The 16,635-nt window shown below is 57.2% G+C and overlaps 7 protein-coding genes across 7 annotated transcripts; all 7 read left to right on the top strand.

Annotated features, from left to right (window-relative positions):
* Positions 1–3,270: 3,270 nt before the first annotated feature.
* On the top strand, positions 3,271–4,512 carry LMXM_03_0980 (elongation initiation factor 2 alpha subunit,putative; the record flags this gene model as incomplete). Its single annotated transcript, XM_003871718.1, has 1 exon — positions 3,271–4,512. One exon carries the CDS (start codon positions 3,271–3,273, stop codon positions 4,510–4,512), a length of 1,242 nt encoding a protein of 413 aa, XP_003871767.1.
* A 702-nt stretch (positions 4,513–5,214) lies between these two features.
* On the top strand, positions 5,215–6,192 carry LMXM_03_0970 (conserved hypothetical protein; the record flags this gene model as incomplete). The annotated part of the gene is made up of 1 exon (XM_003871717.1): positions 5,215–6,192. One exon carries the CDS (start codon positions 5,215–5,217, stop codon positions 6,190–6,192), a length of 978 nt encoding a protein of 325 aa, XP_003871766.1.
* Positions 6,193–6,693: 501 nt separating this feature from the next.
* Positions 6,694–7,008, top strand: LMXM_03_0960 (conserved hypothetical protein; the record flags this gene model as incomplete). Its single annotated transcript, XM_003871716.1, has 1 exon — positions 6,694–7,008. One exon carries the CDS (start codon positions 6,694–6,696, stop codon positions 7,006–7,008), a length of 315 nt encoding a protein of 104 aa, XP_003871765.1.
* An 889-nt stretch (positions 7,009–7,897) lies between these two features.
* On the top strand, positions 7,898–9,568 carry LMXM_03_0950 (conserved hypothetical protein; the record flags this gene model as incomplete). The annotated part of the gene is made up of 1 exon (XM_003871715.1): positions 7,898–9,568. The coding sequence occupies one exon, from the start codon at positions 7,898–7,900 to the stop codon at positions 9,566–9,568; it is 1,671 nt and encodes a 556-aa protein (XP_003871764.1).
* A 1,389-nt stretch (positions 9,569–10,957) lies between these two features.
* LMXM_03_0940 (conserved hypothetical protein) lies at positions 10,958–11,944 on the top strand (the record flags this gene model as incomplete). Its single annotated transcript, XM_003871714.1, has 1 exon — positions 10,958–11,944. One exon carries the CDS (start codon positions 10,958–10,960, stop codon positions 11,942–11,944), a length of 987 nt encoding a protein of 328 aa, XP_003871763.1.
* A 604-nt stretch (positions 11,945–12,548) lies between these two features.
* Positions 12,549–14,642, top strand: LMXM_03_0930 (hypothetical protein; the record flags this gene model as incomplete). Its single annotated transcript, XM_003871713.1, has 1 exon — positions 12,549–14,642. One exon carries the CDS (start codon positions 12,549–12,551, stop codon positions 14,640–14,642), a length of 2,094 nt encoding a protein of 697 aa, XP_003871762.1.
* A 673-nt stretch (positions 14,643–15,315) lies between these two features.
* LMXM_03_0920 (conserved hypothetical protein) lies at positions 15,316–15,966 on the top strand (the record flags this gene model as incomplete). Its single annotated transcript, XM_003871712.1, has 1 exon — positions 15,316–15,966. The coding sequence occupies one exon, from the start codon at positions 15,316–15,318 to the stop codon at positions 15,964–15,966; it is 651 nt and encodes a 216-aa protein (XP_003871761.1).
* Positions 15,967–16,635: the final 669 nt, after the last annotated feature.

Raw genomic sequence — 16,635 nt, 5'->3', positions numbered from 1 at the left:
CCTAACCCTAACCCTAACCCTAACCCTAACCCTAACCCTACCCTAACCCTAACCCTAACCCTAACCCTAACCCTAACCCTAACCCTAACCCTAACCCTAACCCTAACCCTAACCCTAACCCTAACCCTAACCCTAACCCTAACCCTAACCCTAACCCGTACCCGTACCCGTACCCGTACCCGTACCCGTACCCTAACCCGTACCCGTACCCGTACCCGTACCCGTACCCGTACCCGTACCCGTACCCGTACCCGTACCCGTACCCGTACCCTCCCCCGTACCATAACACACGCACACAACAACCTTTAATAGACCACACACACCAAGTCACAACAACACCCGTACCCGTACCCTAACCCGTACCCTCCCCCGTACCATAACACACGCACACAACAACCTTTAATAGACCACACACACCAAGTCACAACAACACCCGTACCCGTACCCTAACCCGTACCCTCCCCCGTACCATAACACACGCACACAACAACCTTTAATAGACCACACACCAAGGGATAACAGCAACACAACCACAACTACAGCCATAACCACAACCATCACCATCACAGTTCTACGCCACACACATCCGCACACACCGCAGCAGCAAAGCAAGAAACCCACAACACACACAAATGTAGCAGCAGGCTAAGCACACACAACACATGCGCAGCTATCGCGGTTGTGCAATTGGCGCTCTTTTCAATGCCCCACGACGTTGCAGAGGCAAGGGGAGTAAGCACACACATTAACCGTAACCAGCGCACGCACAACACACACGCTGGCTGTGAGGGGCAGCGTTTGAAAGTTGCACGTTGGGTTCACTTTCACGAGACATGCCGCGAGGGCGGTGCTCCCGGAGCATGGGCGGGCACAGGTGAGCAAAGGGACGGCAAACGCAACAGCCGAAAGCTAGTGATGAAAGGGCGAATGTAGCGTAGCGTTTTTTAGGGATCAGAGGGACGCCTTGGTCGCAATCGCGACGGCAGATGGAGTAGGTGGTAATCCGCCGCCGCGGTTGTTGTTTTTTCCGCAAAAGATGAGCCGGCAATGGGAAAATATGCCACAGGTGCACCTTTAAGGCCGAGTAGAAAAGGCGCTTGGGAGGAGTAGGTGGCGGGTCGCAGAAAGAGAAACCCGCCTGGAAGCAATTCGCGCAGGCATATTGATCTGCAACGCCCCTCGTGAGAATCAACGATCGGTGAAAGAGCCGCGGACGTTGGGGGCGAGTACAAAAGCCGGCACGCCGGATTAGGCGATAGTGTTTCGGCAGCCCTTCGGCGGAACAGGCCGCACCACTGAGCATATTTACCGTTTTTTCCGGAGAGAGAGAACCGCGTGGCCGCAACTGGCGCGCGAGACGGCGAGAGGAGCGTGTGAAAGCGCAGGGTGAATGACAATTTGTGTTGAACGAAATGCGTGAGTGGAAAGGACGTGGAACGATCATGTCAAAGTGAAAGACTGGGTTCGGAGAAGGTGGATTGCGCCGCGAGTTGTCATAGCATTTTTAAAGGTCAATGCGCGAGGAGCAAGGGCTATGTTCTAGGGGCGTGTGCGGGAAAGGGCGGAAGGGTGGTCGCGTAAAGAAAGGGGCGCGACAGAGGGAAAGGGAGGAAAACGAAGGGTCAAAGAGAGGTCGGAAACGGAACCCCGCATGGCGACGAGTATCCGAGGAAATGGCAAGCAGCCTCTTTCCCCCTCCGAGAAACTCCTGGCACCACTACGGGCCGCATACCGAGGTCAACAAAAAAACGCGGAGTTTCTGTGAAAAATGCCGGCTGGTCTTCTTTTGCGATGGTGCACTGCATACCCCTAAGGGAATACAGCGCGGGTCATCACAGAAAGGGTGTCGCTCAGAGGGGGTTTGGAGAACGAAGAAACAGGAAAGAGAAGCAGACAAGCAGCCGGTGCAGACTAAGGGGGAGATGTGGGCGAGACGCTGAGAGGACGGGGTGAAATAGAGAGAGTCATTCGAAAGTGGCAGGCAGTGGCGGCAGTAGGAAGCGGATGGCGCGCAGCTTTTCAACAGAAGGAAGGGCGAGAACCCTGATACTCCTGCCTCGGGGGTCTTTATGGTGACGGATGGAACTCTGCAGGTGTGAACTTGGGCGCCCGTTTTTGTTGGAGCACCCGAACGCCCATGAGAGCATGAGGGCCAAGCCGCAAGCTATTTGCGAGCATGGCAAGGCCGTAGGTGGACACGCTTTGTGCAAGCTGAATGTACAATTCAGCGGACATGCGCCACGGCTGTGGACGAGTCTGCGAAAAGCGCCAAACATCCTGCATGCCTCTTGGTGATGCCGCGGTGCCGGAGAGCAAACGGCGAAGATAGGCTGTCGCTCACAAAGCAAGGGGCCGACCCCCACTTAGCGGAAGCTGAGTTGAAGTAACGCGTGCGAAAGCGTTTCGCAGGGACTTTGAGGAAGAAGAGGACAATGTGGGCCACATCTTCTCGTTGGGATCGTGTACCCCCCCCCACACACACACAAGTGTATTCGGTCAGTCGTTTTTCGACGAAAGAAGCAGTACGACGAGCTGAGGCGGTTGCCATGGGCGAGGGATAGGGGGGCTTTGAGGCTATGTTGCTGCGAACCCCAACGACAGGGTGCTGGCGAGAGTAACGTCTCGTCTCTGATATCTTTCACTCTGAATTTAGTTGATGTTTTGTGTGCCGCACGTTTTGCGTGTGCTGTTCTGCTGCGCACTTCTGTTGCTCTTCACTCTGTGCTTGCAGGCGCTTCACAATTAACGGTAGCTGGCATCGCCGGTAAATTAATTTAGTGGGCTGCTCGTTGCTACATCAGACGTACTACATCTTTTCTCATGAAGAGTTGCAGCATCTAATTATGCTGAGAAAAAGCATGCGCGCTCTTGTGTGGTGGACGCTGTATGAAGAAGCGCAGAGGAGCCCATGGAGCTCAAGGTGAATGCGACGCAGTTTTTTGTTGTGCTACGGTGCGATGAGCGAGTCTACACAGTCAACTTCAACCTCTCAGGTCATCTATTCACCCAGCAAACTTCTTGCGAGCTCATTTTTTTTCTCGCTACCGGGAAACCGCGAGTACGCTGCTTTATAATCTACGTCCGCGCCTCAGGTTGGGAATGAATGATGCGTCGCTTGCTCTCTGCTATCTCATAATATGCTCGACTCTCCTGGCCAACTCTTTTTGTCTCCCACTTTTCCTTGCTCCTTTGTTTTCATACTCTTTTTGTGTGATCTCGGTGTTCCTGCGCTGCCTCCTGAATAGATTTACATTTCGAAACAGCAAAAGCATGGCGTCTTACTGTGTCACAGATAGTCCCGAAACGGTGGACTACAAAACGAAGTGCTGCTGCCGAACGACAGACAATGTCTACTATGCCGTTCCAAAAGAGTACTTCCGCCTTAACCAGAGCCTGGCTCGGCGAAAGCTCCTTTTAGCGGAGCCGTTCCCGGTTCCAGTTGACTGCAAAACGCTGGACCACTTGCTCGTGCTTCTTGAGAAGGCCACAATTCTCTCCGCCCAGGTTGTGGAGGGTGAGACGAAGGGTAGTAATAACGAGCGTCCAGAGTGGATGCGCGACTTGAACAAGCGCCAGCAAAAGTTTGTCTGTGGGTGCCTGGGCATCACCTCGTGGGATGGCAAGGACATCCCGTTCTACGTGGAAACGATGCCGAAGATCAATGACGTCGTGTGGGTAAAAATCACCCAGGTGAATGACACGTCCGCCGTAGTGCAGCTGCTCGAGTACGGCAAACGCGAGGGCATTATTCCGTACACGGAGGTGACTAGGCGCCGTGTGCGCTCGATGGGAAAGCTGATAAAGGTAGGCCGTACCGAGCCCGCGCAGGTGATCCGTATCGACAAGGACAAGGGTTACATTGACTTGTCAAAGAAGCTGGTGACGCCCAACGAAGCAAAGGCATGCGAAGCACACTTCCGCCAGGGAAACGAAGTTCGCTCCATTGTTTGCCATGTCGCTGAGCTGTGCGACATCCCCGCTATGGATGCAATGGAAATGATCGCCTATCCGCTTTACCAACGGGAACCGGGCAAGCACGCGTGGACGTGGCTTTACGAGCTGAACCAAACGGAAGACGTGGAGCGCATTCTTGGTCCGCTGAATCTCGACAAAGCAGTATCAGACTGCCTGATGTTGACGCTAAAGAACGCGATGCGGCTGAAGGTTTTGACGCTCTTTGCCGAAGTTGAGATTACCTGCTTTGCATGTGATGGTGTGGAGGCGATCCGCGACGTCCTCATTCTTGGCCGCAGCTACGGCGAGGGCAGCGATCCCCAGATCCACCTATCCGTCAACATCATCGGGCCCCCCAAATACGGCATCCGCGCGCGCACGGATATGAAGGAAGAGGGTATTCAGCGAATGAAGGAGGCAATAGAGGCGATGACGGCGGAAATCAAGAAGCGCGGTGGCCAGCTGAAGGTGGTGACACCTCCGCAGCCTCACGGCGACGCAGACGAGGGCAAGAAGGGCTTTGATGGGGATGACGATGATGATGAGGATGCTGACTAATACAGAGATGAAAGTAAATAGGTATGCCAAGCAAAAAAAAGGATGGGAAAGAGAAACTGTTCTAAAAATAAATAAGGTGTAATGAGGAAATCAAAAAAAAATGTAATGGGAAGTTTGTTTTTCGTTTGTGCTTTCATCAGCGGTAACTTGTGTTTTTTTTTCTTTTTTTCGGTAAGGAAGGATCTTGAGTGCGATGCATGATCTCTTTTGTTTCTGTTTGTCTGTGTCGTGAACTATGGTGAAGTCAAATGCCGGCAAAGCTATCAATTCATCAAAATGAACAAATAGAAAAAGAACGAAGCGTGACTGACAGTTTCTGCTGCAGTGGCAGACGCAACTGCGGTCTTCATGAAGTGTTGCCTCGCATTGTCATCAGCCTGCCAAACGTGGAGCTGGATAGACGGTACATGAGGTGAAAGTGATTAGTACACTGTGCTTTTCTGTTGCGCTTTTCTTGCGTATTCACGGCCTTACTGCATGTTATGGTGGTGGATGGGTCCGCCTGCGTCGTTTTCGGCGAAAAAGGGTGTACTTTGTCCTAGTTTCTATCTCCTGTCTCCTCGCACCCGCTGTCTCTCACCCTTGTTTTTCGTTTGGTTTGTTGATTCTGCACTTTATGGGCTTTCGACGTCCTGTTTCCCGGGCAAGGCGGCTTTTGGCTCAGAGTGACGTCACCTTAACCGACACCCACGACACGCAGCAATGCCATCAGACGGAGAGGGCAAAGCGCAGCCGGTCAACATTGACGAGATCGACGCAGTGACAGGCTTCAAGAAAGCCGAACTGTATGTTTGGAACGCGTACGCTGCCGCGTTCCTCTCCGAGGGCGGTGAGCCGGAGACAGATGTGGAATCGTGGATAGATGAGTTCTGTCAAAAGTCGGAGGAAAGCGGCGCTATCTTTGATCACAACTTCGTGAAGTCCGTGTGCACGCTAGGAATATACGCAGGCCCACGTGATGAGTTCCAGCAGAGGTCTGGTTGTGGCAAAGCGACGTATGCGTCGGGTGACACCTATGAAGGGGAGTTTTTCGAGGGAAAAAAGCACGGGAGGGGTCAGTACATTTTTGCGAGCAAAGGGCGCAGTGAGGCTGACCGGGTCGTTTCTAAGGAAATGGAGCTGCTCAAAAGTGAGGGCAAGGATGCAAAAGCGATGGTAGCAGAAATCGCTACCAAACTCCAGCTTGGACTTCACGTCGTAGAGGGCATTATGCAGTATGGACAACGTCCGTGTTACCATGGTGACTATGTGCGTGGAAAGCGAACTGGTCGCGGAGTCATGAAAAACAAAGACGGCACCCTCTACCAAGGGGAATTTCTGGAAAATAAACGGCACGGACAGGGCGTTTACTACTACCTCAACGGCGACGTGTACTCGGGCAACTGGAAGGCTGGCGCCAAGGATGGCTATGGAGCTTACCACTTTGCGGATGGGAGCGAGTACCGTGGAGAGTGGGTCCGCGGTAACTTTGTGCAAGGCCAGTGGATTCTGCAGGGAGGGTCTTACTATGAAGGGAAGTTCGACAAAATGAACAGACCCCTCGACGACGCTGCGTCGCTGCACTATCCCAGCATCCAAATGGCGCAGACAGGTGCCTTTAAACGAGGTGTCTGGGCCCCGACGAGCGCGCTGCAGGTTTGCTCCGAGGTCCCCGTGGACGGAATGGCGTGGGCCGATTGAGAGAACGGTGTTGCTGCTGCCGCACGTGTAACAATGTAGATAGGGTGCATTTGCACTTGTTTGATGTTTATTTCTTTCTTTTGCTGTGTGTGGTGTGTGTGTGGGTGTGTGTGTGTGCTTGTCCTGTTCTGCGTTCAGCAGCCTCACTGTGATGTACGCGTGTGCTTGATGACACAAAGAAAAAACGCGATAGGTGAAGGTGGACGATACTTTAGTGGTGACCATGACTTCTGTTGAGCGGCCGTGTTTGGCAAAACGATGCTGCGCCGCGCTGAATGTGACGGCAACTGAGTGACTGCAAGCTCTTTTCAAGGCACTGTTGATCTATCACCATATTTCTCTTCTTTGGACTCCACTGACTCTCTCTCTCTCTTCTTTGTCTTGGCGCATCCAAAACTGTGCATGGCATGATGGTGATGCGCCTTCTCGTGCATCGCAACAGAAGCAGACACGATCTCCTTTCTCTTTGTTCTTCAGCCGGGTGCTAACGCAGCAATCAAGATGGTCTACACCCGCTGGAAGTGCGACCGCATCCCCGTGCTGCAGCTGAAGCTGTTCACGCAGGAGTACAATATGATGGCAGCCATTGGTCTGCTATCCATGGTGTTTCTGTTCAAGCACGCAAACTACTGCTCTGAGGAGACGGAGCGGAAGAACGGCTGGTGGGCAGGCTACCCGTATTGGCGTGACCCCATTGCGCGTCGCAACGAGATTCGGTACAAGCAACTGATCAACAACAACGATGTGGACATTACCGACCCGAAGTGGACTGGTTGTTCCAAGGAGCAGCTGGAGCGCCTGCGCGCGATTGTTTGAGGAGCGCAAATGTGTGGGGCCGATACGTGACTGCAACGGGTCACCTGTTTGACAGCTGTTCTGCCTTCGCTTCCATTTGTGCTTTCTGCCAGCCGCTGCTGTAAACTTGGCAGTAACAAACAGTCTCGAGCAGGGCGAGTCGCGCCTACCTCGTTTCGTTTTCGCCCCTCTTCATTTAGGAACTAAATAGGAAATACTTTACACCTGTCGCGTGTAGTGAGAAAAAAAAAGACGCAGGGGAAGGAAACGGGAAAGTACAGAGAGAAAGAGAGCAAGAAGCGCGTTGCCGTGCGGAACCACACAGAGCAGCAGCGGTAGTTTTGCGAGATGGCTCACGTTAAGACTCGTGTGCGCCGCTGTGTGCTGCATTCCGATCGCACGCATGCCTGTGTGGGCTGTGGGCGAGTGCTTCGTGTGGGTATTCTCTTCTCCCTCAGGAGGTGTAGGACTGAGTTGCGGATGAAGGGCGGCTTCGTGCATCCGTGCGTCCTGTTCCTCTCCGTGGTTCTCGTCACCTGTGCTATGTCAATTGAATGTGCTTGCTTCCTGCGCTGGTCTTACAACCCTCTCATTGCTTCCTTTTTACTTTCCTTTGTAGAGCATGTCTGTACGTGTGTTAGTTGCCCAAGCACGTGCAGTTTAGTTTGGAGCCATGCGTGCACCGCTCGCTTTGCTGCTGCTGGCCATTGTTGTGTGCCTGTACATTGCAGCGGGTAATGCCGCCGATCTTGTCCCATCACCCGTCATACTTCCCAGGGGCAGAAGCAACACCAAGGTCACACTCTACGTGCGCACCGGACGGGTTTCCATCCCGCTCGAGCGGACCGATGGGGAAGAGGTTTTCTTTGAGTACACAGGACGCTTGTATGAAGAGGGTAACAGCGGACCCATGCTTCCCGGCCCCACGCTAAAGGTCAACCCTGGCGGCAGAATTGACTTGACACTAGTGAACGACCTGGGAAAGGAGGGGATGGCCAACACGACGGGTCCGATGAACACGCTCCACGGTCCGAACATCACGAACGTGCACTTCCACGGCATGCACAGCGATCCTAGGGTGGACACCCCTTTCAAAGCTGCACTCCCGGGCGAGACGCTGGTGTACAAGATCAATGTCCCGCGTGATCACGAGCCGGGCCTTCACTGGTACCATGCGCACTCTCACGGTGCCGTCTACTATCACGTGATGGGTGGGATGTTTGGGGCCATCGATGTGGGGGAGGGCGACTTTACGAAGACCCCAGGGCACCCCTTTCATGGCTGGGACTCGCAGATTCTCATGGTGCACCTGTATCGCCTTAACAGCTCGAAAAGGTGCGACGGGATGCCGATGTCAAGCCTTGACGCCGCGATGGGCTCCCTCCTCCCGTTCGATCCGCGTATTGTGGACCGCAAGGGCAACGAGTACAAGATGCCGGCGGAGCTGTTTCTTGTGAACGGCCAGCATCGCCCGACCGTGAGGGTCAAGCGTGGCCATCCAATGCTGCTGCGCATCGGCTTTGCTGCAGGCTCGTGCTACATCAACATGTCGCTCCCCAAGGAATGCGCCTTCCACATGACAGCCATCGATGGCGCGCAGTTGCGCCGCACTGTCGAGGTGGTGGAGGGCTGGCTGTACTTCACGACGGCAACGCGACGCAGTCTGCTCGTGTTGTGCGACGAGGAGGGGACGTATCCGGTGTCCCACACTGACGACCTCTCAGACGCCATCTTCTACTTGAAGTCGAAAGGGAAGCCGCAGAAGGGTCGTCGTGCTGTAGCCTTCCCCGTGGCCATGCCCAACTACTCCCCTAGCTACTTGCAGCTCGAAGGTCCCAACACGTTCTACCGCGAGATCTCGTTCTCGCAGCGGGACCTGCCCATCATAAAGCCGTACTATGTCCTCGGCCAGGGGCCGAACTGCCAGTCGCTGCAGAATTCGTCGACGTGCCAGTATGGGTACTTCCAAGGTGAGATCGGCAGGCACATCGAGGGCTATCACGGCTTCACGGTGCCGCTGCACGCCGTTGTGACGGCGCGCGTGTACGGTGACCCGACCGACAACCGGCCGCATCCCCTTCACTTTCACGTCAACCATTTCCAGTTTCTCTCCTTCGAGCCCCGCCCCGGGGGCAATCACGAAAACGAGACCATGGCCATGTACGGCGTACACAGCGGCGAGTTTCGTGACACGATTCCGATCTTGGACGGCGTCACCACCATCCGCTGGAAGGCGGCAACGTACGTTGGCGAGGTGGTGTACCACTGTCATGTCTTCCAACACGAAGACCGCGGCATGATGATGTCCTATCTGGTCTACTCCCCAGGGAGCAAGGAGGGCAAGGCCGTGCAGCAATACGAGCAGTCGCAGGCCGGCGCGTTCCTCTCGGCCTGGCCGCACCGATCCCATGCGTATAGCCTTCTCTTTATGCTCCTCCTCGCCTCCGCAGCAGCTGCGGCGTGGGGATATTTTCGACACCGAGGCATGCGCGGCTCTGCCGACGCTCAAAGCGTCTTTGATGCACAATCATACGCCGGAACGCCAGGGGAGCGCATCCCCCTTCTCCAGCGGCGCGCGTGAAGACACGCTTGAGAAAAAGGCCACCCCGCCAGTACACTGTATTACCCTCTTCCGCTTACCTTCCCTCTCTCGAGGAAGCGTGCTTGCGTGCGTGTGAGCATGATGCGGTGCGTGCGGAATACATAGACACTGTTGCTCTCGAACAGCCGCAGAAGGTGGCGGTACACGTACACGCTGCCGACGCCTCTTTCCCTGATTCTGTACCCGTTTCCCTTTTCTCTCTGTTGCTTTTCCTGTGTGTGGGTGTGCTGTCGTCTTTTGATTGTGTTTTCTCATTCGATTTCGCGAGTGCGCTTGTGAGTCTTCACTCGTGCGCATTTCTCGGAACTACTCTCTTTCCGTTTTCGTGTTTCTTCTGTTGCGTGCACGTCACTCTAACATTATCTGCTGCTGTGATCCAGCGCTTATCCCATCATCTGCCGCTGCCCCTACACCAGCTGTCTCCTTTCACTTTCGTGTTGTCAAGGCATCGTTCTCAAGACGGTACACATCCACGGAGCGCGAGGCGGAGAGCACGGGGGCACGTAAAGATTGGTCGCCTCGGTGGGCATGAGGGGCACGCATCTGTGTCGGTGCCCCGGTGTCGGACGACGCCAGGTCGTACAGAGATGGGCATCAGCAGAGCAAAGGAAAGGGAAACAAGACAGCGCACATGATGCCTAGCGAAAGCATGACGTGGATGACCAGACGCTTGCACTCTTTGTTGAGCGAAGCGACTGGAATTGAGGCGATGAGAGGGGGAGAAGCAGCTGGCCGAGGTAGCAGTGTGGCCAGTCTTGCCTTTCAGTGTGAAGATATGCGCACACTCAATCGGGGTGCACCTTGCACACGGTCTCTCTCTCTCGTGCTCCACTCTCTTCTTGCCTCTGAGCTCTGCGCAGGAGTGGACGCCAGTCGAGTCGAAGATGCATGAGGCAGTGAAAATGCGCGCCATTCTCCAAAGCCAGACGAAGAGCGAGATGAAAGAGAGGTGTCGCTGTGTATGTGCCGCCTTCGTGTGTATGGAAGCTGGAAGAGGCACCCCGAGGCGTGCACTCGCGTACTCCCCACTCCTCCTCTTCTCGACAGCGAGCACTGCTGCACGTGCGTTTAATCATGCTGCCCGTATACCCGTCGCTCTGCTCCCCTTCTCCCTCGCCTACCGCCTTTGTTTCGCTATCAGCGCTCCTTTCTGCATCCACCAACTCATTGCCTGAAAGGCTGTAGCTGCTACATAGCGTTAGTCGCACTTGCACTGCTCCCCGCAACCCACATCTGACGCGCGCGACTGAATTCTGCTCGCTGTGTAACCCGTAGGGTAAAACAGGCACAACATCAACAATTAAACCGACGCCGTCGCGTCAGAGCTCACACTCTACTCTTGCTCTCCTTCAGCCCACTAGGCTCTGCATGTTCAAGGGATTGCTGTGCCCTGTTCTGGAGAGACGAGCAGCACGACGGCTTGCCACCGTCGCCAACAGCGCCCGCCGCGGCGGCCGGCAACACTCGCGTCAGACGGTGCTGGAGTCCACTCGACTTCTGGAGAAGCTGCAGAAACGCCAAGGGGCTCGGCGCCCACGAACTGCACAGCAGCACCCGCGGGGCAGTGGGCTCACCAACCCACTGAACTCGACCGAGTCGTGGGCGGCGGCGCAGGCAGACGCGCTAGCGCAAGAGGAAGCGAACTGGCGGGCCGCAGATCCGCTGCGCAAATGGAAGGACGAGGCTGAAGAGCTACGACGGCGGCAGCAAGGGGCAGAGGATGGGGCGCACTCCGGCTTCGGGTCCGCACAGCCCACCTCATCATCGCACTATGACGCCGTGAATGCGGACACCGGCAACAGCGCTGTGCAGGAGCGCTTTGATGCCCTTGTGCACCGCGCACTGCTCCGCTATGGTCCGCCGCTGCCGGTGGAGGTGGTCATGAACAACAACGTGATATCCACCGCCTCCTTTGCATCAGGCACGAGCCGATCAGCGCAGCGCAGCTACTCTGACGCCAAAGTCGCCGCTGACAATGGCGCGGACGGCTCTAGCGCTGTGTACTATGATGAGGTGGCGCTCAAGCTGCACGAGCTCATGACGATTCTCCGCAAGGAAGAGCCGCACTTCAGCTTACGGGACGACTGCGACGGGGTTCCACTCTCCTTGATGGTGAAGAACTGCTGCTACCTGCGTGCCTTTGGTGGCAAGGTGAACTACATGCGCTTTGTGCGACGGCTGCGCGCGGATGAGCTGCACTCGGGCGGCAACAGTCAAGGTGGAGGGGCGCAAGGCGGACACGAGGCAAGCGCGGCAGTGGTTTTGCTCGGCAAGTACATGATGCGCGAGCTGCCTCCGCAGGACGGACTCCGTAAAGGCCCGCAGCCGTGGCGCTACACCTATCGAATGATCTGAGCTGTGCTCATGGTAGGGGTGCGTGTCTTTGCCCGCGCCTGCGCCTATGTCTGTGTGTGGCGCCAATTTGGGGGGTTAAGCAAAGGCGGGGCTGGAAAGACTCTGCCGTCTGCCTTCTCCCCTCCTACCTGCTTTCGCCTCTCTTTCTTTGTGTCCATGTCCTTTCACAACCGACTGCAGCGGCACCGCTGCGCCAACAACCTCCTCGTCAGCTCTCGCACTCACTGCGCATCAGTGCGGGCGGGCGTGGGGGAGGTGTCTACCTTTAGCGCCTCTCCCTCTACTCGCTGCGCGCCCCTGAACTCTGGCGAGGACGCGCGTTCGTCTCCATGGGTGCACTAGACTAGCGGGGCATCAAGTTTCCGTGTTGCTCTCATTGCCTCACTGCTCCCGCACCGCACATTCGCCTGGCGCCATCTCCCTCCCCCCCTTGCCCGTCGATGTTTTTGGCTCAGTCGCTCGCTGCCCGCTACCGCAATGGGATCACCGGCGAGTCACACGCACGCAACATTCGTACACGTTTTCTTCGGTCACTGTTAGGCAGTCGTTTCTCCTCTGTGCCTCTCACTCTCCTCCCTCCCCCCGTGCACAGGGAAGCAGCGCCATGACCTCTGTACTAGCCATCGTCAACGCGCGGCGTGTGTGGCGGGGCGCTTCGGCTCTGCAGCCGACCGTGGCATCGTCGTACCCGCCGGAGGTGGACGCGCTGTTGGTGGAGGGTGGCCGCATCAGCTTCATCGGCAGCACCGCAGAGGTACAGCAGCGCTACGGCGCGCTAGTGGCTGCGCAGCCCGTCGATGCGGCAGCAGCAGCCCCTCAGCCGGTGGAAGGCGGCCGCCCGCGCACGGCGTCGCACCGCGTCATCGACTGTGAGCACCACCACGCTGTGTACCCAGGCTTCATCGACTCCCACGTGCACTTCCTTGACGGCGGTCGCATGTTGCTCGCCCCTCAGCTGGGCTCTGCGACGAGCAGGACACAGTTCATAGCGATCGTTCGCGACTTCGTGGAGCACCGCTACAGCCGTGAGGAAGGCGGTTGGGTGTACGGCGTCGGCTGGAGCGAAGCGGTGCTGGGCTGCTCGCCGACGCGCGAGTGGCTGGATGAGGTGAGCACGAAGATCCACCTGGTCATGTACAGCAAGGACATCCACTCCGCTGTTATGAATACGGCCGCGCTGCGCAGCTGCCACATCATCCCTGGTGCAGAAGATGGCGAGCCGCTAATCACCTCCGTGGAGGGTGGCGTTATCGAGCGAAACGAGAACGGTCAACCGAACGGTGTCCTCCGCGACAACGCCATTCAGATGACGAAACGCTACACGCCTGCCGCTGACACCCCCGCCAACCAACGCCGTGCGCTCGAGGCCGCTACAGAACATCTTCTCTCGCGCGGCTTCACCTCCGTCTTCTCTATGATGTCGACAACGTACACGGACAACGTGAACGAGATCGGCTTCCTCGCGCAGATGGAGCGTGAGGGCGCGATGCGGCTGCGCGTGCGGTACGGCGTGCCGCTGAACGATGTGGAGCGCTTCATGGACAAGTTCTACCGCGTGATGGCGACGGAAGCAGCGCAGTCGGGCCGGAGCGACGCCTTTACGCTGCCCTACCGCTTTACCATGACGCCGCCGGCCGCCGGCGGTGGCTACCTGCTGCTAGGCGCGGTGAAACTGTTCGCGGACGGGTCGTTAAGCTCGCGGACGGCGGCGATGAACCGGCCCTATGGCTACAATGTGACGACGGAGGGCGACATCGACAGCGACCTGGATGACGCGTCGATCAGTGCGATCCTGAAAGAGCGGTCGGGCAATCACTGTCAGTGCGGACTGCTGACGATGCCGCGCCTGGAGCTGCAAAGCGCGATCCACGTTGCGCACTCGCACGACCTGCAGTGCGTTGTGCACGCGATTGGCGATCGCGCTGTAGCGACAGTCAACCGCGCGCTGTGCGCGTCGGCGGACTGGCTGCGTGAGCGCGAGGCAGAGGCGGGAGTTGCGGCGGCGGTAGCGCGCTTCCGCGCCAACCCGCGCTCGCGCGTGGAGCACTGCCAGCACATGTCCAACATGACGAAGCAGCTGAAGCGCATGGCGCAATACGACATCATCGCATCCATGCAGCCCTGTCACCTTCTGTTCGATGGCGATTACGTGGACGCGCTCCTGGGACAGCGCCGCAAGGACACGTCGTACATGTGGGGGACGCTGCTGGCGGCGAAAATCCGCGTGGATCTGGGCTCCGATTGGCCAGTGGCGCCGGCAGACGTGAATGACGGGCTGCGCGGCGCGGTGACACGCGTGCCGGACGTAATGGCGGCGCTGGTGGCAGAGGAGGCTCAGTACAGGAGCCAACAGCAGGCACAGCCGTCGGCCGACAACACAGCCACCGGAGCGGCAACGGCACTGCGGCGCTACCACGACACTTGGAATCGCGCCGAGTGCATCTCCATGGATGCGGCGCTGCGCACGTACACGTACGAGGGCGCGCACGGCATGTTCATGGAGAATTACCTCGGCACACTGGAAGTGGGCAAGTACGCTGACATCACAGTCTGGACGGCGGACTGGCTGGACGACGCGGGGATGGAGCAGATGGCAGGTGTGGAGGACGCGAATGCACGGTGGTGGCCGCGCCACCAGGAGCCGCACGTCGCCTACACGATTGTTGGCGGAGTCGTAGAGTACGACCGCTCGCACTGACGCACACGCCTCCCCCCCCCACCCCCACCCTCCTTTCTGCTCTCCCTCGTCGCCCATCCCTCCTGAAGCATAGCCTTGGGGACTTTGTTTCTCTTTCTTTCGCTTTTATGTGATTCGCCCTACCGATGTGCGTGGCGTGTCTCGCCGTCCCTCTCATGCGCGACAGACCCTCCCCTCCTCCTCCTCCCCCTCCCCCCGGCCTCTTTCGTTAGACCCCTTCTCTCTTACCTCCCCGATGGGCGAGGCGGGGCGGGCGGGTGACGCACACACACAGTCAGCGGATGGTATCGAAGGGCCCAGTGGCCCCCTGTTCTACAACGAAAGTACATTTCTCAAGGCAGCTCTTTCCTGGTCGCCAGGATAGCTGGCACGTTGCTGCTGCTGCTGGGAAAAGGTGAAGAGCGGTACGCGTAGTGGACTTAGCCGTATTCGCTGGTATGATTTTTTTCTGTCCTCTCTGTTGAGGAAGGGCCGCGCGCGTGTTCCATTGGTGAACGAATCGCCTCCCCACCCACCGCGCTTCTTCCACCGCCCCCCCCCCTCTCTCTACGTCACTCCCATCCATCCTCTGCCTGTCTGTGAGCCTCTGTCTGTGTAGCACTCGACCACCCCTCTCTCCCTGACGAGGAAGAGAGGTCGAATTGACGCATCGAAAGTGAGGCGGCACATTACGATGGTCGACTCGGGGCGTCAGCGCAACCCCGGCGTGCTGCAGGAGGACGGTGAGAACAAGCTGCACCAGTACTGGTCACAGTTCAAGTACAAAGCGCTTAGCCTCGTGTCCGATGAACCGCCGCCTGACACAGCGCTCCTGACGGAGATGCCGCCAGAGCAAGGATACATGGAGGAGCTCTCGGAGATGACAGATCTCACCTACACGCAGCGCATAACCGGGTTCTTCATGATGATGGGCATGGGCATCCTCTTCATCCTCCTGGGCATGGCAATGTGGTTTCGGCCGAAGAAGTTCAGCTTCTTCATGACATGTGGGAACATCTTCTGCATGTGCTCCACCATGTTCCTCGCCGGGTGCGCCCAGCAGCTGCGCACCATGTTCGAGGCGAACCGGTTCGAAGCGGCGTGTCTGTATGTCATCTCCGTCGTTTTGACGTTGCTAAGCGCACTGTGGCTCCAGTCTAAACTGCTGTGCGTTTTCTTCGCACTCGTGCAGCTGGCGTGCATCTTGTGGTACGCGCTGAGCTTCATCCCCTACGCGCGTCAGGCGCTGAAGATTGCACTCTCCTACGCTTCCATGATATTCGGCCCGGTGGTGGGTGTCATCGCAAAGGGCGTCAACAGTTGCATCGGAGCCCTTCTCGGCTGAGCTGCTTTTCGAAGGAATGGAGGAGAGGGACGGAAGGGGAAAAGGGTGGAGCAAAACTGAGACAGCGCGAGAGCGAAGACGGTACTTATTCACACACGTGCAGGCACCAGTCCCGAGCAGTCCCGCTTCCTCCACCCCTCGCCTCCTCCTCTCCAGCCCTGCGATGTGCCACTGATCGTAAGCTGTTGTGGGGCTCCGTTTATACGTGTGCGCGATGTGGACGGCCGCACCTGATGCTCTGCCTGTTGCCCATACGTCGGCTGCGGCCGCGTTTTCTGCGCCTCGTCTCTCTTTCTCTCCCCCATCCCTATTGCCTTTGTGTGTGTGCTGTGCGCGTGTACGCGCTTACCGGTGTGCGTATCTATCTATCTACATATATATATATATATAATATACGTCTATGTGCCCATGTACATGCTTATGGGCTCCTCCTCGCATATGGGCAAACACAATGGCGCTTTGTTGTCGGTTGTCGACGGCTACATGCCTATGCGGGGGGCTCCCTCGCAGCCTATGAGCGTGATGACGGGTGCGCATGCACTTACTGCCCCCACATCCTTTCCCTCCCTCTCCCTCGCCACTCGTCATTCATTCACTCGCACAGTGTCAACAGCATCCGCACAGGCACAGACGTGTACCCTTCTTCTTGCTGAGCAGGACCTCTTATGC

Source organism: Leishmania mexicana, chromosome 3 (assembly GCF_000234665.1).
Source record: "Leishmania mexicana MHOM/GT/2001/U1103 complete genome, chromosome 3".
NCBI classification, from domain to species: Eukaryota; Euglenozoa; class Kinetoplastea; order Trypanosomatida; family Trypanosomatidae; genus Leishmania; species Leishmania mexicana.
Note: the sequence above shows the minus strand (reverse complement) of the source record. Positions and strands in the feature narration are given on the sequence as shown.